Source organism: Nipponia nippon, unplaced genomic scaffold (assembly GCF_047370975.1).
Source record: "Nipponia nippon isolate SJK-2023a ecotype South Korea unplaced genomic scaffold, ASM4737097v1 scaffold_3, whole genome shotgun sequence".
NCBI lineage: Eukaryota > Metazoa > Chordata > Aves > Pelecaniformes > Threskiornithidae > Nipponia > Nipponia nippon.
The window spans coordinates 90,267,979-90,292,322 of record NW_028262347.1 but is presented as its reverse complement, the minus strand read 5'-3'; the positions used below and the strand labels follow the sequence as shown (position 1 = coordinate 90,292,322).

The 24,344-nt window shown below is 44.0% G+C and overlaps 1 protein-coding gene across 5 annotated transcripts; it reads left to right on the top strand.

Annotated features, from left to right (window-relative positions):
- Positions 1-1,591: 1,591 nt before the first annotated feature.
- On the top strand, positions 1,592-23,839 carry LOC104013489 (hexokinase HKDC1). 5 transcript variants are annotated; one of them, XM_087768078.1, is made up of 20 exons: positions 1,592-1,710; positions 2,032-2,229; positions 2,349-2,548; positions 6,562-6,724; positions 9,236-9,384; positions 9,476-9,595; positions 10,387-10,482; positions 11,817-11,916; positions 12,557-12,740; positions 13,310-13,465; positions 14,227-14,460; positions 15,168-15,472; positions 15,780-15,928; positions 16,017-16,136; positions 17,857-17,952; positions 18,044-18,143; positions 19,099-19,282; positions 19,983-20,138; positions 20,896-21,129; positions 21,781-22,950. In XM_087768078.1, exons 3-20 carry the CDS (start codon positions 2,486-2,488, stop codon positions 21,923-21,925), a joined length of 2,754 nt encoding a protein of 917 aa, XP_087624204.1. In that variant the 5' UTR covers positions 1,592-1,710; positions 2,032-2,229; positions 2,349-2,485; the 3' UTR covers positions 21,926-22,950. The 5 variants fall into 5 exon arrangements, 4 of the variants coding, with proteins under 4 accessions (XP_087624204.1, XP_087624205.1, XP_087624206.1 ...); XM_087768079.1 differs by lacking the exon at positions 1,592-1,710 and adding an exon at positions 1,753-1,835; XR_015707076.1 differs by lacking the exon at positions 1,592-1,710 and adding an exon at positions 23,737-23,839 and having other exon boundaries at positions 1,888-2,229; positions 21,781-22,022.
- The last annotated feature ends 505 nt before the right edge of the window (positions 23,840-24,344 follow it).

Below are 24,344 nucleotides of genomic sequence, written 5' to 3'. Positions count from 1 at the left end.
CAGAATACATACAAAATGGCTGTAACATATTTGGGTATTGGGCCCTTAGTGCATTGAACTGCTGTCTGCGTGGAAATGAGATAATGTTTTTTCTTTTCTTGCACAACAGCCTGCCTGAAGCTAGGATGCACCAGGGATGAGCGAACAAGTTACGCAGTGATTCTGACGTGTCAGGTATTTGACAGAGCTTGCTGCCAGTTTAGTAACGTTTAGATCTTTGAGACCCTTTTCCAGTGGCATCCGTTAGAGAAAGAAAGAAAAGAGAGAATGAAAAATAAATCTACTGTATTACAGACACAATGAGCTCTGGATCAAAGTGGGATGGAGCTTGAAAGGTGATGTTTTCAATTTTGCTGGCCAGAGGGGTTGTGACTCGGATGGCATGGGTAAACAATGAGGAAAGAGACAGTCCCTCTGGGTGTCAGTGTCTGACTTAACGAGCCAGCAGTTATTAAAAGATGAATACAGGAGAAGTGAACCGTGCTTTCTGGCTGGTAGTGTGGCTTTTTTCTTCTTTCTTTTCTCTCTTTCTCTTGAAGATCAAAGGCCTAATTTTAGAACAAGCCCTATTTATGGACTGTTCAGCCACTCTGTCTGCTTTACTCTTGTTCTAGAATAGTGGAAAATAAATAGAGCTGGCGGGATCTCCCAGTGTCCAGAGCTCATCCCTGATGCAAGGCAGGAGGGGGAGGAAAAAAAAAAAAAAAAAAAAAAAAGGACCTCAACCTTTCCTAGCAGAGGTTCTGTGTAATTTGTCTCTGCAGAGGGAGTTCCCTTCTCCTCCCTCAGCTCTTTCAGTCTTCCCTTGTGATCAGAGACTGAAAAAATGTAACCTGTGACTGCTCCTGATGTTCAGCAGAGATATTTCCTTCTGATCCATGCTTCTTGACGTGCTGTAGCTGCCAGGACTGGGCAGAGTCCTCTTCTGAGACTGGTGCTGATGTAGAGTTGAGTGTTGTTTTGTGTGTCTGTGGATTATACTCCTGTTCATACAGCCCAGCATGATGATCATAAAGAAATCGCACTTTTTTTACAATAGCATGAGATTGTTTGGTCCACTTTAGGCTATGCATTGATATAGCCTGAGATCCTTTTCTGCGAACTGGCTGCTTCTGCCCCGCTCTGGATCTGTGTAGACAGTTTTCTACTTCTGCTCAGTAGTCCTTTGTGTTTCCTCCCGTTACTTGGCACCCCCGCCCCCTTTCCGTCTCCCTCTTCTCCCCCTGCCCTGAGGCTGTTTTTCTAATTTATCAAAATAATTTTTAATTGTAATCTTGTTCTGCAAAATTTTGGGTGGCAATTGTCTGCCAGTGCAGTAAGTGTACTCAGTTCCAGCTGAAATACTGAACAGTAATTGGGGGAAACACACTGACTATAGGTGTAGTTTGAGAGTGAGCCTCTAATTACCCCATGAGAATGCCTATTTTTTTTTTTTTTTCTTTTCCTTTTTTGTTTCTCTCCTTTGTGTCAACATTTCACCCGGTTTCCTTTGGATGATGTTTCCGTACTCCATATCACTTGATACAGTGACAAAATCCTGGAAACACTTCTGCATTCAGAACGAATTTTTGAGAGGAGTAGTAGTTATAGGCTGCGTCAAATTCAGCTCTGATGGCGTAAGGAAGCCGCTCTTGCTGTAGGCACTCTATGCTGCCAGTTAAAGGCATTTATCAAGTGAGACAGTCTGATATCAACACTGTTGGCTGCCAGGTAAATCTGTCCCCTCCCCAGGTTTTGCAGTACCGAGGATCTGCACTGGTCTGAAACTTTGTCTTCAGAAGGGGTGAAGGGAGAATAATCTGTACTAAACCTCTCTGCTGGAAATTGCGCAAGAGGTATTTCAGCCGGGGTCAGGGGTCTGTGTGTCTCTTCGTTCCTTTACACGGCTGAAGCTTAATTGGAAAAAAGCTGCAGATAAGGGTGCACTGTGTGGAACTAGAGCAGAGTTAATTCATGCAGAAGAGCTTGTCTCGCAAGTGGGAGCGCTGAGCAGAGGGAAGAAACCTCCTAAAATCCTCTCTAATTTTCCAGATTCCCTGCAGCACTTTGTTGCACGCTGTGCTGGTGGGAGTTTGTCAGCCCCCCGGGAACGAAGCGGGGCGAAGCAGGGCAGGCTGCGTAGCAACTACATTGCGAAGTGGTAACAATTCCCAAGTGGGGCAGTAACAAAATCGATTTTTCTCCCCTTCAGCTTGGCAGCTCTCCAGGTGCTTGCTCTGGCACAATGAAGTATGTAGCTGGGGAGGGAGGGACTTTGGGTTGATGGGAGGGGGTGATACAAAGAGACAGAAGTTCAGGCATTGAACCGATCACACTGGATGGATTTATTTCTGGACTCAATTTCCCAGGAACTCCACTATCTCACCCTGGGGGAAATGCCTCAGCTGAAGTCTCTCTAGCTCCAGCTTCGTGAATAAAGACCTGTCGCTTTGGAGTTACTCACAGCAGTTCTGTCACTACTGGCTCATCCATCCGCTTCAAGAAAATGTTTGCTGTCCACTTGCTAGCTTTCCATTTCACAAAGCTAAAAGAGGATCAAATAAAAAAGGTAAGATGCAGCGTTAGCTGATTCCTGTTTTGAGAACTGTGTTACTCAGACACTGTGGGGTCTGCAGTACGTAATGCAGACTAGATAATGGCATAATCTACTAAAGCCATACAGCTAAATGGGGTAAGAAGTATTTGGACCCTAAACCTTCTGACAAGTGTGAAAATAGGTCTGGTTAGTGCTTTTCCCTGCACAGTTCTAAGTTCTTTTCCAGTAATGGAGCAAATGATCTTCAGTAAGGAAAAGTGGTGCTTAAACTTTATCTGCCATGGTGTGGGGTAGTCCAGAGGGCAGAAAGGAACCTCTTGCTGAATTGCTTTTCAAGTGTAGGGTGAAAATTGGGATTTCTAAAGCTGAATAGGAACCAGAGTCGTTCACATTGTAGCAGGGGTAGGGAAAATTCCTGGGGTCTTTGGGCCAGGTCTTCTGGGACTCAAGAGACAGTTCCAACTACTGTTGGTGTGGGAGAAGTGCCCGTGCCCCCTCTCTGGTTGGTCAAACCTGGCTGATCACCCTGATGTTTATAGATGTGACCTTTAATTACAGTCGGAAAAGCTCAAGATGGCCCAGATCTGAAGCCATCAGTGCTGGGAGCGAGCTGCCTAATGGTTGCTCTTCCCTAATCTACTTTCATGGCCATGCTGTGATGGGTTTTTGGCTCTCCATTGTAAGACCACATGCGACCTGTAAGCTTCTTGGGTCAGAGGTCCTCTGGTTTCTAGACATGTCCCTTGCAGGTGCTCTGTTCTCCTGGCGTCTCCACTGAGTGCTTTCTGGTGGCCATTGCTGGCAGAGTCTGTCCTGTTGTTTTCCAGCCAGCTGGAGGTGGGGCTGTCTGCAGACGCGGGGCAGTGAGGGAGATCCAAGGTCTGGGTGGGTAGATCCGCCTGCACCACTGAGCTCGTGAGTAAAGTGAGGAACATTGGCTTGTCTTCTCTGTGCCCTTGCACATGAGAACATGGAGTGGCTTGTTCTTAGGGGCGCTTCTTCCACTAATTCTGCCTTGAAAAGAAGCGTTCCAAGAGAGGTCCTGGTATCTCAAGTCAGATGTCTCTGACTCTGTCTCCCAGTCGTAGCCCTTTTATTCCCAGGGTTTAATATGATCAGAAGGGGGCCCCAATGCCCTTTCCTTGTGTGAGGATCTGATCTAAGATCTAGACAGCACTATTTTTTCTACTTTTTACTAAGAAAGGTAGAGTCCTTGTGGAGCAGTGCTTGGGTGGGGTGGGCTCTTCAGAGAAACATCCAGAGTGTAGTTGAGGGAGGACTTCCCTGAAGTCAGGACAGTGGAGAGGAGGGGACAGAGGGATTCTGGCAAAGCCATTTAAAAAATGAAATCTTTCTGCTAGGTGCCAACTAGCCCCGCCTGAAGGCAAGAAAACATGTGCTCTTTAGAGATGTCTTTTAAGAAGCCTAGGGTAGGCTGTATGGAGCAGAGGTGATTTCTCCCTAATTAGAAAGAAAGAATGCCTCCCCACTGCTCCCTCCCTAGGCTTATTTGCTCTCTGGTGGCAAGAACAAGAGCCTCCCTGCCACGAAAATAGTGCTGTTTCCATAATTGAGGCAAGACACTTAAAAACAAGGACTGTCCTTGGGTGGTGGGAGGGAGGCAGTGAGACAGGGTTTGGTGATGCACAGCCTGGCCATTCCTGTGTTTACAAGCAAATGGTATGTGAGCAGGCCCTTGCTCTGGTTGTAAATCAGACTAGAGAGTCAGCAGGCTTTCCTGGGCTCTGCCTTATCTAGTTCCTTGGAGAGGACTGTCGTCTTCTATGGTTGTAGGTAAACAGGGTGGGGAATGCAATTTCTCTGGGGAGCAGGGAGCTAGTGTGTGTTCTCTGCAAACAGACGTGGTCTTTTTTTTTACTGTTTAGGTTTGTTTCCACTGGGACTTCTGTCACAAGGTTATTTGGGTCTGTGTGAGAATGTGAGTGCTATATGTCTCCAGTTATTGTTTTGAAGTTGTTGGTTGGTTGGTTGGTTTGGTTTTTTTGTTTGTTTTTTTTTTTGTGTTTTTTTTTTGTGTGCCCCAAAAAGCCGTGTTGGTGCTTGAGCTGAGATGGTGGATCCTACACAGTGGTGAGGCCTTAAAAAAGCCTTGGTGGAAATTAAGTGCTTGTGCAAATGAGGGCTACAAAGAAAGATCTAAATAATGGCCTTTTCAAGGCACAGCTGTATCCAAAGGCAGCTGCTGCTCCTTGCCAATTGCATCTTGTAGTTTAAGACTTTTTCCTCTGTATGTGTATGTTTTGCTGTTAGGTAAGTGCTGGAGTTACTTTCAGGGTCCTGGCTCTTCCAGGTGGGTCATTGCTGACCATCAGTTTAAAAATGGGACTGTGAATAAGTAATTAGTTTGTGCCTCATTAATATAGGTGGCCAGCCCAAATTGCAGAAGAGGCCAATTTATCTACAACCTGCGTTTTCCTCTGTTTAAACAATGCTACCTTTTAAATCCTGCCTTGTTGCCGGTGGGGCTTGTTTTGTGCATGTTCTCCCAACCCTCCAGACCTCCCTGTGTAAATGGGACTGATGAAATGCTCTGAACAGATAAAGCAGCATAATAACGTAGCCCATGGTCCAAGAGCTGAGTGTCTGTACTAGCAAAGCATTGGAAGCTGTCCCACCTCTCTCCCCTCCCCACCGCCTCTGGCCCCGAGTCTCATGTCATGGGGAGTAGGATGTTAACATGGATTACCCTCCAGGGGATATCCAGCTGTTTGGAGCACAGAATTATTATGCCTGCATCACATTTGTTCATACAGCACTGAAGTCTGGCTCCCCAGTGGAAAAGTATTTGGATGTTGACAGATTGTTATTTTGCTATGTTAATCCTTTGTGGTACCCAGCTGTGTAGTTCCTAGGCCACCTTACAGCTGTGTATCCACCCCTGCAGGTAAATGTCAGTCCAAGCAGTGTGTGGTCCTGAAGAATAAAACTTTAAGTTTTGCCCTGATGAAGCTGTACAGAAACCCTGATTAGCTTCTCTACCAATTTATCTGAATGAATGTCTGCTACTTCATAGATGCTTTTGATTCCCTTTAAATTCAACTGGCTTTGATTTTGCTGTATGCTGCAAGTTATAGACCCTTAAGAAAGGATATTGATTGCACCCAAAAATGTGTTTTAGATGTAATCCTAGAATCACAAGAGAATGAAGGACAGAGCTGTAGTGAGAAAAAGGCTTTGAGCTCCAGCCTGGCATGCCAACAAAGTTAATTGTCTGTGGAGTGAAGCAGTAGCTGAATAGATGTTTTCAGGTTGTGGCTGACACGCTTGGGTACTGATGGCATTTTCTGGACCTGACTCAGAGGTCAAATTCTCACCAGGTCGAGGTACTTTGCAGTTCTAGTTCATTACTTGTATAGGAGGAGAGGATGGTGTAAAAATGGCTTGTCAGGTTCTCACGCAAGTCTCATGGGCTTATGTATGTTGGCAAGTTACTGAGCCATCAGGAAAGCTGGCTAACTTTTTCACAGTAATTCACCAAGGCTGCATTAAACAGTTTCAAAACAAAGTTTTTATAAGAGTAAATGTTCTGATGATGTCCTGGAGTTTGCTCACACTGACAATCATGGGAATTTAGGTGCTGAGGTCAAAAATGAGATGAACTTGTAGAATCAGAGAGGTGGGGTTTACGTAGGTGGTATGCTCACCTTCAGTTTTTTACATATGTGAAAGGAACTCTTTTGTGTCCTTAGAATCTGTTTAGCCTCATATCCATCAAGTGGGTGGGAATAAGCGTAGTAATTCTTGTCCAGCATAATGCAAGGGTGCTGCTGGAATTGGAGTTCAGGATTTTCCGATCCTTCATGCCAAACTGCACCCCTCATGGTTAGAAAACTAGTGCAAGTGGCTAGGAAGTTCCTGCATTTTCTCTGCTTGCAGAGGTAAAGGAAGCTTCCCGGTACACACAGGAGAGTCCTTTTGTAATGTGAAAGCAGTGCTCATCCCAGGCAGCTGCTGAGCACTGAGGAGCCTGCATGCCTCCTGAGTAACACCTTTCATCTTTCCAGGTTGACAGGTACCTGTATCACATGCGTCTCTCCGACGATGTCTTGCTGGACGTGATGGCTCGCTTCCAGGCCGAGATGGTGAAGGGCCTGGGGAGAGACACGAACCCCACGGCAACAGTAAAAATGCTGCCGTCATTTGTGCGCTCGCTTCCCGATGGCTCAGGTGAGTCCCCCCTGCTCCATCACAGCAGTGCTGGTTTAGGAAGATGACGGGTTGCTGCCAGTACTCAAGGACAGCACAGCAAAGACACAGGGCAGCCAGTGGCTTCTGGTTACTGCCTGTTTCATGTTGAGAGAGCAGGTGTGTATTGAGGAGACAACAGCTTGGGGGAGTGCTGGCAGAGGGTTTTTTCCCTGCACCAGGTGGATTTTGACCTAGTGCTACTTTTTTGAGGAAAGTGCTCAGAAAACAGCCTCTTTCATCTGCAAATGTGACTCTACCTAGTGCAGGTCTTGCTGCAGGAGCTGTGGCTGGACACGGCAAGGGCAGCCTCTACAGCTCAGACCCTGCAGTGCAGTGTGCTGCAGGTGTGGGGATGTGGCCCTGGCGTTCATGGAGCTACAGGGAAGGCAGGATGCTGCAGCGAAGCCCCTCAAATTGCAAAGTGGCAGCAACATTGCATTCTCGGAGCTGTGATCGCTTCTCAGCTTCTGACAGCACACTCTGCACTGCTTTCTCTATTGCCTCAAAAAGTGATCCCCTCCTGCCCTTCCTTGACTTCTGTATTGGGAAAATCTGCTTCTGGATGGGGTCTACCAGGAAACAGCCTGCTCTGCTGCTGCAGCTGGATCCTTGTTTCCAGTTGCCCCTGAGACTTAGAGAGGGAGAAAGTGCAGTGGAGTCCTCTGGGGGGATGTGAAGTGAGGTAGGATCTAAGAGCCTGTCTTGTTTGGAGAAGCGTGCACATCCAAAATAACTCTCCCGGCTCAGCTGGCTCCCAGCAGTGCAGGCTGACAGAAGATGATGTTTTCCCCAGGTTTAACCAAGTCTCTGAACTTGTGCAGGACTTGTGCCTGGCCTAGGTCAGGACTCAGTGTATGACAGCTGTTCATGCAGAAAACTTGAGAGATGTTTGCTTTGTACCTCATTTCCACAGGACTTTATGTCTTCTGAAGGTAACTTTCCTACAATTAAATGAGAAATAATGGCTTTAATGGCATAAAGGGAACACTTGGAGGCTAGCCACTTGAAATGAGTGATATCTGAGAGTAATTATATACAAACCCCTTGGAAACTGCCTGGCTGGAACTGGGCACTCTTCCTTTTGCTGCTACCTTCACCAAAGAAAAAGAAATATTAGCTTAGCCCTTGCTAGCTCTGTGACCGTCACTGGTTCTGAGGTCTTACATGACACTGACCCCATCCTGAAATTGCAGGGAGCACCTGAGGTCAGGAGACTTGGAAAATTGCATCCAGTGTCATCACTGTTGCAAGACTTCATGTTCCTCAAGGCCAGCTTTGGACAATGCTCTTCTGGCATGCGTGACCTTTCCGCTGTGTCGAGGACATGCCGCAGAGTCAAGTTGGGCTATATCTTTTTGACACACTCCCTATTTTAAGTATCACATTGATTTTTCTATTTTTGCTCTCTTGCAAAATCTTTCTTGGTTATTTTGTTTCCAGTCAAAACTTCCAAGAGGTTTAAACACCTCAAACTTGGCTGGATTTTCCCATTTGCAATAGCAACGAACTTTCAGATTTTTCAGTGCCCTCAGTGTTGCTACCAGAAATGACCCATATGGAGCATCATCAGTTTTTATTCATTTAGGGATTAATGGTCTGACTAATGTCACAGATTACTGAGTAACCCAATTTGCGTCCTCACCTTTGTGATATCACCATGGTATTACAGGTAGAATTTCCTGCTGCCTTCCCTTTCAGGGCCAGATTTGATAAAATTTAGTCAGGTGTTTGGACTGTGGAACAAAGATCACACAAGGCTACGCACATGCCACTGCATTTTCCTTTGGGGAAGGGCCTTCTCCTGTGCGTGGGATTAATAGATATTTGCTTTATTCTAGCAGTGAAGCTGAACTGTCTGAGGTCTCCTGCTAGAGAAGAACGCGTTTGAGCTGAGAGTGCTGCTGACTGAGAAACAGGATGGTACTTTTACAGAAACACCTAGAGGCATTTGGAAATGCTTGTGTTGGTTGACTTTGAGTAGCAAATTAGTCTTGCCCCACTTGGAAGTTGGCTTCTGCAGTAGGGTCAAGTCTTAACATGGGGCTGCAAATCCTGCATCCTTTACTGGACGTAGGTGATGCTCTCAAACTCCCATTTCCCCACATTTCAGGTGTATGGTTTTGCAGCCCCTGTGTGCTCTGGTTGGCTTTGCAGTTGCTTTGGGCCTTTCTTGCTGAAAAGTTTATCCCTCTGCAGCTTGAAAACATGCTGCTGTGGAAGGAGCAGGGTGGGCAAAACAAGACTGCTAAATAAAATGAAATTAGTTGCCACATAGCAAGCTAACAAGAGAGACCTGATACCCTTGCTTTAGGGTTGCCAGCTCAGCCTTCCTGGTGATGCTTCCAGACCCACAGGATAAGGATCTGCCATGATTGGGCAGGAGAGCCTGTGGCCATGGTGTGGCAGGGGCCCTGGGCTGTGGCCTTCAGCATGGCATCTAGGCCATGCTTCTTGGCCATCACCGGTGATGGTTGCCTGCTTGTGTTGCAGAGAAGGGTGATTTCCTTGCTGTTGACCTGGGTGGCTCCCAGTTTCGTGCCCACCGGGTGAAGGTGTTTGATGACGGGAAGCAGAGCAGCCAGCTGGAGAGCAAGTTTTACCCCACACCCAAGGAGGTCATACAGGGGAACGGAGCTGAGGTAGGGCACAAAGGGTCTTCTGTGGTGTTGCTGTGCTTGAGCGCATGCCTGCCAGATGCAGCCTGACTCTGTCCTCTCCTTTCTCATGCAGCTCTTTGATTACGTTGCTGACTGTCTGCTAGACTTCATAGAGACCAAAAACCTGAAGCATAAGAAGTTACCTCTTGGATTTACATTTTCTTTTCCATGCAAACAGACCAAACTGGAAGAGGTAAGATGCAAAAAGAAATATCATTGGCAAGCCTAGCTCCTTGCAAAACCCAGAAAAGCTATTGCATAGGAGTGTTATGGTGTGGCGTTTTTGTGGGGTCATGTTTACATAGCTCTCTGAAGAAGGTGTGGATGACCATAAGCATTTAACTGGACTTGACTACCACTCAAGCACTCATTTCCAATCTCAAGGCAACATGATCTTTAAGTAAAAGCTCTTCTTTTACTTAATCAGTACGTGATTCCATAGTAACCACATGCCCTTGTATGAAAACTGTAAAACGCATAGTTTTGTGTCCTGAAGCATGTTTCTTTTTTAATCACTCTCATTCAATTTATTTTTTACAGTTGATTCTAAATAGGAAAGACCTGTAGCTGAGCTGTTTGAGAGGCCGTATGGGGAAATGAAGGGCTAGTTGCAATTATTTTCTGGCCTCTTACTCTAGCCTCTTTTTTATTTCTAGGCATCTGTACTTTGGGTCCCAGTACTGCAAATGCTTTGTGCTTAATGCTATTAGTTTGTGATGAGCATCAGTAAAGCCACACATGCTTTAAAAAAAGCACAGAGAGATGCATTTGCAGGATTGAGACTTTATAACTGTACCTGTTTAGTTGTGTTTGTACTGACAGGCACCCCAAGGTGAGATGTTCTGCTGTGACTTACTTTGGCCCACATTTTAATGTGTGGAGAGACATAGTGGGCTTCTCCACAGACTTTGGTCTTGGCTGTCTTTGTGGCAGGTTTGTATGCTAAAATTGGAGCTTTTGGGTCACTGGACTGTTACTTTGCAGGGGGTTCTTCTCGCCTGGACGAAACACTTCAAAGTTCGAGGAGTTCAGGAGACAGATGTTGTCAGCTCTCTGCACAAGGCCCTCCAGAAGCATAAGGCAAGTTTTGTACCTGCAGGAGGTAAACCTAAGTGGCCCCAGATTGTCCTCTTGGGAGATCAGTTGTTGGTGTGTGGATTGTTTTGGGAGTTGTAAGACATCCTTCAAGGATAGCCAGCCACTAACAGATGTCCAGCATAGCTGTATATCTAGTATATAGGGGTCTCCCTCAGAGCTGAAGCTGTGGAAGGGGACATGCAACTGCAACTCAGGCTGCCCCAGGTCAGTCTAACAGTGATGACAACTGCACACTGATAAACTGGGCTGGCCATGACACTGAACCAGTATGGCCCCACTGTCTGTCTGAACTAAAGGGAGTCTGTTGTGAACCTATTTGGTAAGATGTGGATACACGCTGTGTTTTGTAGCCTGGCTTGTGGGATGAAGGCTGGGAAACTATCATCTCAAACCTAAGTCTACCAGGGCTTGCCCGTCCATTTCAATCTGTGGGATGGAGTGATTGATGGTAATTTTTGAGGTCAGCAGGAAGACATGATTAGATCTGCCCTTGAACTAGTGTATACCTTTAAATAACATTACGTTTTAGTATTTTGGAAAGTCTTCTTTTTCATGTTCAGTGCTATTGGTAACATAATCTAAGAAATACGAAGCATCTTTCCATACCTTGACATCTTTGTAGTAAAGAGGAAATACTGTTTTCTCACGTGGTAAAAATCCAGCCTTGGTTTTGGTTCGCTTCTTTCTCTGCGTCAGTCTTGCTGTAGTTAGCAGGAACAAAGGATCTGAGACTTCCTGGGTGAAGCCCAGACCCCTGCTGCTGTTGGCATCTGAGTTAAAGAATCCTTTGATAACTTTGATTTTACTTTCTCAGGTTACCTCAGTGTGAAAGGAAAACTGCACAGCTTTGATGGAAAGGCTTTTTACTTGAGTGTGATATTGGTACATGGTCTTGTGTTGAATAGCTGCATTTATGCAGGTATATTTTCTGTCCCATTTGGTGGGATCTGCTCAGGGGGTAGGACATTATCCTAGCACGCAGCCCATAAGGACAGATACACGGGTGCTAGCATATCACAAAATTCAAACCAATAACCTGTTGCTGTTCTGGCAAATGAGGTTGGATTGGGGAAAAACAAATCCTGCAAGCAAAGATCCTGGCTGGCCAAGCACTTGAGAATTCAGAGATGTTTGTTACTTTACAGGGTTGTGGGGATAGTGTTATAAAAGGAAGTAGAGTGTCTTTCAACTGAAGAGCTTTCCTGAACCAGGCCTTCAAACGATGACCCGGGGAGTATGTCTGCATGCTGCTGCTTTAACACACAGGAGGCTTTCTAAGCTTTTTTTCTGTTAATCGCTCATCTTTATGCTATTAGGACATAGATGTTGATGTTTTGGCACTGGTCAATGACACCGTGGGAACCATGATGACTTGCGGATATGATGACCCACGCTGTGAAGTTGGACTCATAATTGGTAATTTTTTCTGTTTACTAAGTAGGTTTTTTGCCCCTCATTTGTTTACTCCTAACAAATCTGGAGTAGAAGGGAGTGTCCCGGTACAGGAAAGAGCAGGAAGAAAACAGAAAAAAACAATGGTCAGATTTTCAAGCCTGGCTGCCTTCTGTAAAGCAGCTGTTTTTATGCTGATCACATTGCCATCAAATACCACAGTCCCCATTTTGTCTGGGTTCAGTTGTGACCAGCATACTAAACTTTTCTGCTGACTGTATAGAAAATTACTGTCTGTCTGTCCAGAGAAAGCTGAATTCCTCTCACGTCTGGTAGTTAGGATCAGCTACGCTTTCCACAGCGTCTCCACTTCATGCATCGTAGTGGCTTTTTTAAGGCACATAGAATTACATTTGAAAAAGAAAAAAAATTTTTAACAAGTCAGGCCTTAGATTGATTTCCAGTATTTTTCACTCGCTGTGAAATGATTATTCAACAACTGCAGGTGGCTTGATATTAGCATCCTGTATCACAGGGTTATGTATTTATATTTTCTTCCAAATACAATATATTGACTTATTCCCAAACATATGGACTTAAAACAAACAAAAAGCAGACCTGGGACAAACAGGTAATTTATCTGCACTGGCTCCAACACACACAGGGACTGGCACCAACGCATGCTACATGGAGGAAATGAGGCACATCGATCTGGTGGAAGGTGATGAAGGGAGGATGTGCATTAACACAGAGTGGGGTGCCTTTGGAGATGATGGTGCTTTGGATGATCTCCGCACAGAGTTTGATCGGGAGCTCGATCTGGGATCTCTCAATCCTGGAAAACAATTGTAAGTGATTCCCTGGCTAATTTGCCTCGGCAGTCTGAGTTCTCTGAGTGAGTTTCCAGCTTTTGCCAGGATCCCCTTTGGAACAGGAATTGGGTTGAGTGAACCCGAGTTGACTTAATCCTGGTCCTGTCCTATCCAGACCTTTCCCTACTGGGAAGGGTGGGTACCTTTCCTACCTCCCTGCCTCACAGGCAAAGAGGTTGCTGCTGCAGTTGCTAATGTGTCATTAAAAATAAGGGATTGCTCTGTTGTGATGCTGTGGAGGGGTAAAGAAGGAGGAGGAAGGTAATCAAAGGGCATACTTAAAGCCTGGTTCATCAAAACTGCTTCTCCTGGCTGAGCTGCTCACAAGACTTTTGAATATTCTCTTTAATCACTCAGTTATTCTGAGGGGCTGTTGTTGGGTCCCAGGACCTCAGGATGGCATCCCATCTACAACTTAGCTCCCAGCCCCCTTTTGTGTACATGCTTAAATGTGATCAACCTGCATAAGAACCTAAGATGCTCAAACTTTTCATGGCTCTGGCAAGCTGGTGAACACCTGTAATCCTTCCTGTGCCCCATTCCAGGTTTGAGAAGATGATCAGCAGCCTGTATTTGGGGGAACTTGTAAGACTCATTCTCCTAAAAATGACAAAGGAAGGTCTACTCTTCAATGGGAAAGTGTCAACAGCTCTACTTACTAAAGGCAAGATCGAAATGAAACATGTGTCTGCAATGGAAAAGTAAGAACCTGCAATATGCTGTTTGAGAGTGGCTGTTAGTCTTTCACAAGCACAACAATGATAATTAATGTGTAATTATAATCTGTGAGTACTGGGAACAATCCTGAACTATTCAACCTGATTTTGCTTTTGCCTAGGAAAAAAGTTGATCCTTCTGTGAGAAGGAATTGGTAGAAGATAAAGTTTTAGCGAAGTACCACAGTAGCAAATGTATTGTTAACCATCACAGATGCAGGTTGTTTAAACAACCTCTCTTTGGAGACATGAGCACATGGGATGATTGTTGCAGTTTTCAGCTCTGTGATGTGGGAATACTGGGGTTGTGGTGATGTAGTACAGACTCTGGATCACCTAATGGAAAACTACATGGAAAACTGGCAGATTCTGGTGTTTTGAAGAGGAATCCTGGTCCACGTTGTTACTCCAGGAATAATTTTCTTTGTTTTATTGAGTGAAGTTGTACATCTATTCCTGTGCTCTCCTTTCGTGGACTAAATATTTTATCCTGTTCCCTTCTTGGCCAGCTAATTGGTATGTCTCACCAAAATCTGAACCCCAGGAAGCAGCCTCTTAAAAGTCTGGTCTCTCCCCCAGGTAGTGCAGGAAAGACATTACTGGTTTATGGGAACCAATTATGACGCTGCCTGATAGGTTGTGCCCTGGTCTTCTCTCATTTCTTTTTGAGCCAACAGGAAGATATTGATTTATGTGCTGCCTTAATATACTTGCATTAGATGATGTATTCTTTTGTGTTGGGGTAGATATAAGGAAGGTCTGAGCAACACAAGAGAGATCCTTACAGAGCTGAACCTGTTTCCCTCTGAAGAGGACTGCATCGCCGTTCAGCATGTCTGCACCATCGTTTCCTTCCGCTCAGCCAACCTCTGTGCTGCTGCCTTAGCAGCCATACTGACCCGACTGAGAGAGAATAAAAAACTGTTAAGGATGCGAACCACTGTTGGGATTGATGGGGGACTCTATAAAACCCACCCCCAGTAAGTAACTAAAGAGGATTTGGTAATTGCTGGCCACGTGTTGATGTTGCAGAGAGTCTCCATCTGCATATATCTGTGGCTTTTCAGAGAACTGCTGGTTTTGCTGCAGGGTTGGAGTGAGATCTGGTGGAGTGCAGAGGATCAGGCTGGCTTAGTTATTGCGAAGCTGTCTCAGGGGCTTTAGAACTTGGGGTGGGGTGGGAACAACATGACACATGGGATAATACTGTCTGGGGAAGAGCAGCTGATTCCTCAAGTGACTCCTGGGCCTCCAGGACACTTACAGTTCATTGTGGGTTGTTTTTTTAGTTCTGTTTGTTTGTTTGTTTTCTTCATTTTTGAACCTGTGCTTTCCCAAACTGGAAACTTTCCCAAACGTTTCTCCCAAACTGGATGGAAGTCTGATTCCAGACGGAGACTCTCACCCTCTGTTTGTGATTGTGACTCCCCACTGTTGCCTGGCTCTTCTCCAGTGTCCCTCTCCCTCGGCACTGGCACTTGTTTAGAGATATCTTCATGTTCCTATAAGTGTGCAGGTTCTGCAGAATAGCCAGAAATCAGGAGCATTGTACCCATCTGACCTTGTGCTCCTCTGGCTGTGCTTCAGCATTTGTGCTGTTGGATGTGTGCATGTATTAGAAGTGCATGTGAAGTAAACCAAGCATGAAATGCCTGTGAGAGTCTAAAGAAACTCTTTGTTCCTGTAGGTATGCCAAACGTCTGCACAAGGTGGTGAGAAGGCTAGTCCCAAACTGTGATGTTCGGTTCCTCCTCTCTGTGAGCGGCAGCGGGAAGGGGGCTGCTATGGTCACAGCAGTGGCATACAGGCTGGCCGCTCAGCGCAAGCAAATCGATGCTGCTCTTGCACCATTTCTGCTGTCCCTGGAGACCCTCAGAGAAGTTAAGAACAAAATGAGGACTGAGCTGGAATATGGGCTAAAGCGAGAGACGCAAGCCAGTGCCACAGTGAAGATGTTACCCACATATGTCTGTGGGACACCAGATGGAACAGGTGAAGTCATTTCATGATGACCTGGAGGTGGTGCAGGAAAGTTGCTTGTCTGTTTTCCGGGAAGAATATGCCAATTATTCTGACAAATGCCAGCGTGATTTATACTGGCAAACTGGTGCTTGCTGCAATGTTATCTGGCTGGCCTTTCTGCCCCATGCTAGCAGGCTGATGGGGTAAATGCTGTAGGGAGCAGTGTGCTATCATTGGCACAGATGAAGTTTCTTGGGGATGTGTGGCAGAGTATGACATTCTGACTGGCAAACATGCTACAAGAAGCACCAAAATGAAATACCTTCTTCTCTTACAGAGAAAGGAAAGTTCCTTGCCCTTGATCTTGGTGGGACAAATTTCAGGGTTCTGCTGGTCAAAATCAGAAGTGGGAGAAGAAGATCAGTGCAAATGTATAACAAAATCTTTGCCATTCCTTTGGAGATCATGCAAGGGACAGGGGAAGAGGTAACCTCTAATGAACGTTTAACTGATCCAGCCAAGGCCCGTTGCATGGGTTTACTGAGAAATTTATATGCTTTTTCTGTCCTTCTAGCTCTTTGACCATATTGTCCAGTGTATAGCAGACTTTCTGGAGTATATGGGGATTAAAGGTGCTCGACTGCCTCTGGGCTTCACCTTCTCCTTCCCGTGCAGGCAAGCCAGCATTGACAAGGTAAGAACTGCAACACAGAATGGGTCAAGTGGCAGCTGTGCATCTGCTTGGTAAATGACATCGTTTTGGGTGAGGGTGACTTGTTGGTTTGGAGATTGCAAGCAAAAAGTTATTCTTCTAAATGTTTTCTTCTAAGTAGGACTTTATAAGGTTGACAAGAGATAGATAGATACGTGCAAATTAGTCTTTGGAGAGAATATTTCCCCTGTTTTATGGGGATTTTATTACTCCACTGTGCAAATTAGTTGTGTTTCATGAGAAAGTTATCCTATATGCATATGGGAGTTAGAACTTTCACCTCTTGTGTCTGATAAGAGATGGATGTTACCAGCTTTTATTCTATAAAGATTAAGCCCTTATGATAGTGAAATGCCTACATATTTTTAATAGCCCAGGAATCTCTTATGCTGCTTTAACTCTTCAATGGCAAGAGAGAACAGATGCCTCCTTCCACTTGCTCAGCTACAATGCCAGGGTGTTTTTCTAACTGTGCTGCACAGCTCTGACCGTATGAATTCTGAATTACATTAGTTTCTTTTTCTTGAGTGTCAGTGGGCAGAACTGAGCTTGCTTGTTCAGCTTGGAAGGGCTGGACGTCTCAGATTTGTTAATGTGACATATATGGCTTATTGACAGATACCATATCGTCATCTTTCCAGATCTGATGTTATAAAAAAATTAAAATAAAAACCCCCAAATTCAGGAAGAAATAATTCTCAATTATTCTGATGCATTTCCAAAGAGAGGTGGTGGAGGTTGTGCTGTTTAATTCTAGTCAAATATGTAGGATATTGGGGAAATGAGAGACTGCTATTTTATTGAATGTTTTTATGTCCTGGTGGTTTTCACAATAGCTTATGAGTCTAGAAGCTAGCCTACTCTGTCTCAATTTTCAGATCACAGTTGAGAGTATAGCAATAGGACTTGGCTATTTGTGAGGGGACGGCTCAATATGCCTTCCAAACCTACAGCATATTATTTAGGTCTTGACAAATGATGAGGAAACAGATTCTACATCAGTGGTGGTAAACTGAGTGAGACACATCTGTGTCAGGGTCCCATAGTATGTCGCCCTGTGTGTTTGATCTCTTACTGTTGCTAGAACTTGAGGGTTTTTTAAAGAGCAGCTTTTTTTCCCAGTTGCCCTCTTTTTTTTCTTATTTGGACAGACAGTCCAGAACCAGTTACCAAGTGGAAGACTAATTCGTGTAACCTGGAAAACTACTTCTGTCAGGCCAGGTCACTGTCCAAAAAGAAACAAATTAGTGTTGCCAAAAAGAATACAAATTAGTATCATACCAAGTGTCCTTCAGTAAATGAGCCAAAAATTAACAGTAGATGTATATTAATGTTTAATTATTTACAGCAAAAGCATTTTTACAGTCTTTCCCACCCAGATAATGCAACGGCTATGTGCACAGAAGAAGGTGAGATGGGAAGGTTTTCCAAATGAGAAAATTGTTAGAAGGCACTGAGTTGGCAGTGTCTTGATAAATAGCTGAGTAAATCTGGAGTCACTACCATCCGCAGTTGAGTAACAAACATACATGCGCACACACTCTGCACTAGACACTCGCAGTAGTGTCGCAGTCCAGGGAAATACATTATTTAAAAAAAGCAAGGAGGGAGAGCGGGGTGGAGACAAGAAAAAACTGATGCTTGGAACTTCAGTCTTCTCTCTATCTTCACTTATGTTTTTTTTTTTCCTCTCCTGTTTCAGGGAACGCTTGTGGGATGGACAAAAGGTTTCAAGGCAACGGACTGTGAGGGGGAAGATGTTGTTGATATGCTGAGAGAAGCCATCAGGAGAAGAAATGTGAGCTATTCTTTTCCATTCTTTTTGGTGTTTTTAATGCACACTCCATCTTCCTCTGGGACCCCACTACTGATTGTGACTTGTGTTTTAGGAGTTTGACTTGGACATTGTAGCAGTGGTGAATGACACCGTTGGGACAATGATGACGTGCGGATATGAGGATCCAAACTGTGAGATTGGCCTTATTGCAGGTACAGTGATATTGAAGTGACCATAAGAAGAAAGCATATATGCAGGTGCTAGGCTTCGCACCCTATTTTGGAATTTGTAAAACAACGTCTTTTATTTGAGTTTGATATATGGTGTTACTAGTCACTTGGAGTTCTTGGCAGATTTGTATGGTATTTAAAAGAGAGTGTAATAGTACTTGTAGCAGATAGGATCCTGAATCTGTTGGACTTCCCATCATATCTCTGATGGTACCTGGTAGAAGAATATGGGAACAGTAGATATAGCATGAATACTCAGTTTGGCAAGTGTATTGATATTTACTGCGTAGCCAGGTCGTAGGCCTTGGAACAAGAAAATATTTTTAAAAATTTGAACGGATTCTTTTTGGGCTTTCTAGATGATTCCCCCAGTAGATCCCTCCAAGTTTAAGCATGTAAGATATGAAGCCCCAGTTGGAAAATAGACTCTTCCGGCTGGCTATGTGCACCAGCGATCTCATTTTGTTTGGAGAACTGGTCCTTATATTAGTTAATATAACCCGTGTTGAAAGTGATGAGACCATGTTCACCAAATAATTTCAGACTTGGTAGCTGCTTGACTGGCTGCTAGGCTCTTGGCAGGGTTTGCTTTTCAGAGCATGCTGTCATGCAAGATGATTTGTGGTGCATTACAACCAGACTGGCAGCAATGACTGATCAGTGAAGGCCATTTCTGACCTCTAGCAGAGAGTCTTCATTCTTCTACGCTGGGAATTTTCTGCTCAGGACCCATTTTACTTGGTAACATTCTGTCGTGATAAATTACAGCACTCTTAGCATTACTAGCTAGCACTTGCTTCTGTAAGATATGGAGAGATCTTTGAAATTTCAGATATGGAGAAGAGAGCTTTTAAGAAGATTGCTGCAATCATCTTCCATGTGCTTCAGCTGCTCCTTCACTTTTCTGGCTGAAGCCTTGTCATTTCTTTCCCCCTAGGAACGGGCAGCAATGTGTGCTACATGGAGGACATGAAAAACATAGAAATAGTGGAAGGGAATGAAGGAAAAATGTGCATTAATACAGAATGGGGAGGATTTGGTGACAACGGCTGCATTGACAACATCAGAACAAAATATGATATAGAAGTAGATGAAGGCTCACTAAACCCAGGGAAACAGAGGTAAATGTGATGGTCCTGATGCTAAGAGCCTGATTAAGTCAGTCTTGGAGACACACTGGCTGCTTTTTAAATTGTACTTAATGAATGAATAATCAGAAAGGAAATTTTAATATTATATTTCATTTGTTGCATGGTAAGTAATGCAGATATCCACACAAAAAACAAAGATGTACATTGTTTCTGTTACCACAGCACTGTTTTTACCTTGGGGCAGTTACCAAACAGTGCAGCTCTTAAGATTTCCCTGCAAAGTGTAGCTCTTGCTGTGTTCCTCCTCTTGAAGTGTTTTTCAAAGGTAAATTACAACTTGTGCAGAGGATAAACTGAACTTGACCGTTCTTTGTTTGGTAAAGACAGCATTGATTACATATGACTCACTGGTGAATGCATGGGGGGGACAGGGAAATGTTTCACTTCAGTGTGGACTCTGGCTTTAACACGATCTTTTGTTTAACATTGCAAGTTTTTTTTCTAGTTCCGTTACCTTTTAACATAGGTAAATATGTTGTAATTAAAGTTTGCGCTTGAAGTCACTGCAACAGATTTTTGATGGCTGAAAGATGGATTTCAATGGCTATTACTCTGCAAGCTTTTACTGCTTTTTCGAGAGTTGATAGGCCATGTACATAGCACTCATGTTAAACAGAGCTAACATGCCATCTCTTTAAAAGCACATTTTTTTTCTTTTATAATGTAACAGGTATGAAAAAATGACCAGTGGAATGTACCTAGGTGAAATAGTAAGGCAAATTTTGATCGACTTAACCAAACAAGGACTGCTGTTCAGAGGACAGATTTCGGAATCACTCAGGAAAAGAGGCATATTTGAAACAAAATTCCTGTCTCAGATTGAGAGGTAAAGTTGTTAGATATATGTGGTTTAAATCCTTAAGGTCTTCTGGGACCTCTAGAAAATAATCATCTGCAAGTGTGTGGAGCCCTTTCCTTCAAGAAGTCAATTATATTTTTCTTCTTTGCACACCTCTGCCCCCACCCCCCACTCCCCAGCCCCAGAATAAAAGTCAAAACCAAGGAACTGGGGGAGGTCCAGAATTATTCTGTAATTATATGAATTATCATTTCCTGTCTGCACAGCTGTGTTATCTTCGATGCCTTAACAATCAAGCATGATTATACTTGGAGTGTTTCTTGTAGGACTTAAAATAGTACTTATTTAAAAAAAAAAAGTCAGCGATATACAAATACCCCATGAATATGTGCTTACCTACATATCTATGCATGATCGCAGTGGTCTTCCAGGCTATTTCTACTGTTGAAAACCTTGGAAGGTAGTGTGTAAGCCTTGAGATCAAGAATAACAGTCAGGTGATTGATCTGGCTCAGCTCCCTCATGACTTTGGGAGTTAGGTGAATAACTACTGTTTGTGCCTTCTGGAAATACAGCGTAACATAGCTAAGGGCATGCCAGGAGCAAGTTTTCAATCTGAATTCAGACTGGAATCTGCCTTAAAACAATTGGAGACTGTTAGAGTTGGAGAAGTGGTCCCATGTCCTTTGAATCATGGCAAAGTCTCAGCTGTAAGACTTTTGTTTGCATGCCTGCCGAAGCTTCCCCTAATGCCTTGCTGCTGCATGTGTTTCCCTCTGCGCAGTGACCGGCTCGCCCTCCTCCAAGTCCGGCGAATTCTGCAGCAGCTCGGCCTGGACAGCACATGCGACGACAGCATCATAGTGAAAGAGGTGTGTGGAGCTGTTTCAAAGAGAGCTGCCCAGCTCTGTGGGGCAGGACTGGCGGCTATTGTAGAGAAGAAGAGAGAAAACCGAGGTGTGGAGCACTTGCAAATCACTGTTGGAGTAGATGGGACTTTGTACAAGCTCCATCCACAGTGAGTACCTTGGTATCGCTTCCCTTTGCTGTTTGCTCATTCCCACTGTGAAAATGTACTGACCTGTACCAGCTTTCTGCTGAGATGATAAAAAATGAGAAGGGATAAAGATCTAACGTGTTTCCCCTGCATCCTGTAATTTCCCTTGCCTAGCCAAAGGTTCGAAAATTGCAAAGTTAAGTCCATTTACCACTGGGAGGCTCTTTTCTCTGGGGTGTTGAGCGAACTTACTCTTCTAACATTTATTTTCTAATGTTTTGGGGGATTTCTGCAATATCCGGGTGTCCCAGATGGAAAGCTGTGTTGAGTTTTTGGAGTTGGGTCGTTATTGTGTGAGCAAGCCCTGGAAGCAGATGCATTAGCTTTTGAGCTGGGAGAAGAGAGCCACCTCCATGATCTCTAAAGGCAAGGGGGGAGTCTGGCATCATGCTGAACAAAATTAAAGTGGAGAAATAGAAATTAAAATCTGATTGTGTACAGGAACTTGTCTCTTTCATGAATAGTAAGAAAAACAAACAGAAAGGAATGTTGTGGAGAACCAGTGGAAGATGTTGGCTGAGGTTATGGTTCCTTGCTAATAGATACATATTAAGGTCTCGGACCAGAAAACAGCTGCTAAAATGTTCTGTTCTTCTCTCCCTTTCCTTTCAGTTTTTCTAGGGTCCTGCGAGAAACAGTGAAAGAACTGGCACCTCAGTGTGATGTGACTTTCATGCTCTCTGAAGATGGAAGTGGGAAGGGAGCTGCCCTCATTACTGCAGTAGCAAAAAGATTGCATAATGTTGGACAGAAGTAAAACTGAGTGGTCAAGTCATTTCAGCACTGCCAGGCGTGTGCACTAGAGATTTGCTGAGCGGTGATTCAAGATAGCTTTGCCAGACACCAGTACACAGGTACCTGTTTTCAGGGAGCAGCTGGTTTTTTTGACCAACCAGGACTGTGGATTTTTGTCCTTTGATAACTTGGATCAGGTGTTTCTGCTCCCCACTGGCATTATGTCTTGGCATACTGCAGTCTACTCAGTTCTGTACTTCCTGCAATGCACATGGGAGAGTGAAAACAAAACAAACAAACAAACAAATCAACTCCAAATGTGTCTTTTTACAATGGCTTCATTAAGCTACTGCACCACAACTGAATTTATCACCAGTTTCTTAGGATTTTTGTGTGTTTTAGTTTTGGCTTGGCCTGGCTCAAGGAATATTGAGATCCTGGTGTTGGACGTATCTAGTGGACATGCTTGTTCAATGCTTCACAGGTTTTACAATAAATCTGCAAGTAAAATAAATTAATGAGCTTTGATCAGTGATGCTCCCCCACCACTGCTACATTGGTTGCAAGTGTGTTGTTGTAAAACTTCGCTGAAGACAGGAGGCATGTTTAATAGATGAATGTAAAGGAAAAAAATATGATTCCACAAAATATCCGTTTGTATCAAAATATATTAGTGCATTGGAGTGCACATAAACCTAAACCAATGCTGGATGGATTCTGACTGTGACTAATTCTTTTGATACTGGGGGAAAGAGAGGATGTAGAAGCAGCTACAGAGTCTGCTATGTCTATGTCAGAGCTACCTAGAGAGTATCAAATCTGTTCATCTTTAGCCTGGCGAAATAGCTATGTAAAGAGAAAAAAAGTGTCACCTGAATTTCTGAAATTCTCCTCTTTGTTTTCCCTCAGTTATCTCCTTGCCTGTTCATGGGAGGATAGTTTCCATTTTGTGGAAGGGAGTTTATCCTTGATTTTCATTTTCTGTTGCCTGCTGCTCTGCCTGTCTGTAGTCTGTTGTAAATAAATCTGTGGTGCTGTGAGCCTTCACTTCTCTGTCTAGTGCCTCTTCTGAGTTGTGGGAAGAACATGTAGACAAGTGGGAGCTTTCTTTAAAACCTATCTATAACGGTACTCAGCAGCACTGCAGTTATGATGAAGGTGGCTTGTGGATAAGGCCTGTCAAATTGCAGCCAAATTTGCCCGTTTCTTGACACTTGGCAGTAGCATGCCCAAAGGCATGCAAACACCAGGAAAATAACCTGTGCCCTTCTGTGACCAAACATTCCTCAGCTGGTTTATCCATCTCAGAATAAATTGAAACAATAATATGGTACAGAGAAGCAGCAAATCTGTAGCCTGCTATTCTCTGTTCTCAAGTATTCCTATATCTCCTTTAATCCTCTCTTCTTGGGTATTTGCTTCCTTTCAGGCTGGCAGGAGAAAGTGGGGCCAAGAAATGTGCTTTAAGCCTAGTTAGGTCAAAAGTAACTATCGTGCAGGAGGATAAGTAGTTGGGTTTATGTAATGATCTGTAACAATGCCGACAAGTTTAAATTTAGCAATGGCAAATTCAAAATTTGAAGCTACAGACTTTTCCGGTTTCGTAGTTTTTAAAAGAAACATATCAACAACTCTGTGTCTGTGTCAGGGTCACTACTGGATGGGTAAAAAGTAGTACTTGGAAATAATTTTCACTTCTGAAGGAATTCCTCATGGTGCTGAGCTCACTATACTGAGCAACTGGGAAGAAACAAGTTGTGAACTCATATTACGTTTAATGTTTTCCTCCTTTTGCCAAGAAACTTAATATTTTACTTTTTCTTTATATTTCAGAATCCACAGAGCTACAGAAACCAAAGCTTGCTATGTAATAGGGGCAGAGCTATTTGGAACGGATTTTTTTTTCCTGGTGATGAACAGGCTAAATATGGAGGGGCTGGGTATAGAAGAAAAAAACATCAGAGCTTGGGGCTATGTGGGGCCTAGAAATAGCCTAGAATAGCTCTTCTGCATTGGCTGTTTCTCCCCTCAGCACTCTGAAATCTTGTACTATCTGTGTACTTTCGGGTCCTTTTGGGGGAGTGGATTGTGCTAACGTGCAAAAGTGCATCTGTGGATGAAGTATGTCCCTGTATAGCTGGAGTGAGGTGACGTGGACTTGCCCCAGGATGGCAACGTAAGTATGGTGCAGAGTATCTTTTGCACTTTTATTCTAAAGTCGGTTCTGCACAATTGGAATGCAAATCAGTAACAAAACAAGGTAACCCCCTTGCATGGATCCTTGCTTTAAATTTAGAAAGAAATCCTATATTGCTTTGATTTTTCTTTTTAGTCTTTTTTGGAAATTAAATATTTGCACAGAGTCAGTTTACACCTCAGCTGCAGTTATTCCTTTTCTGCAGTACATTAGGCCCACACAATAATATTTTTTTGCATTCGCA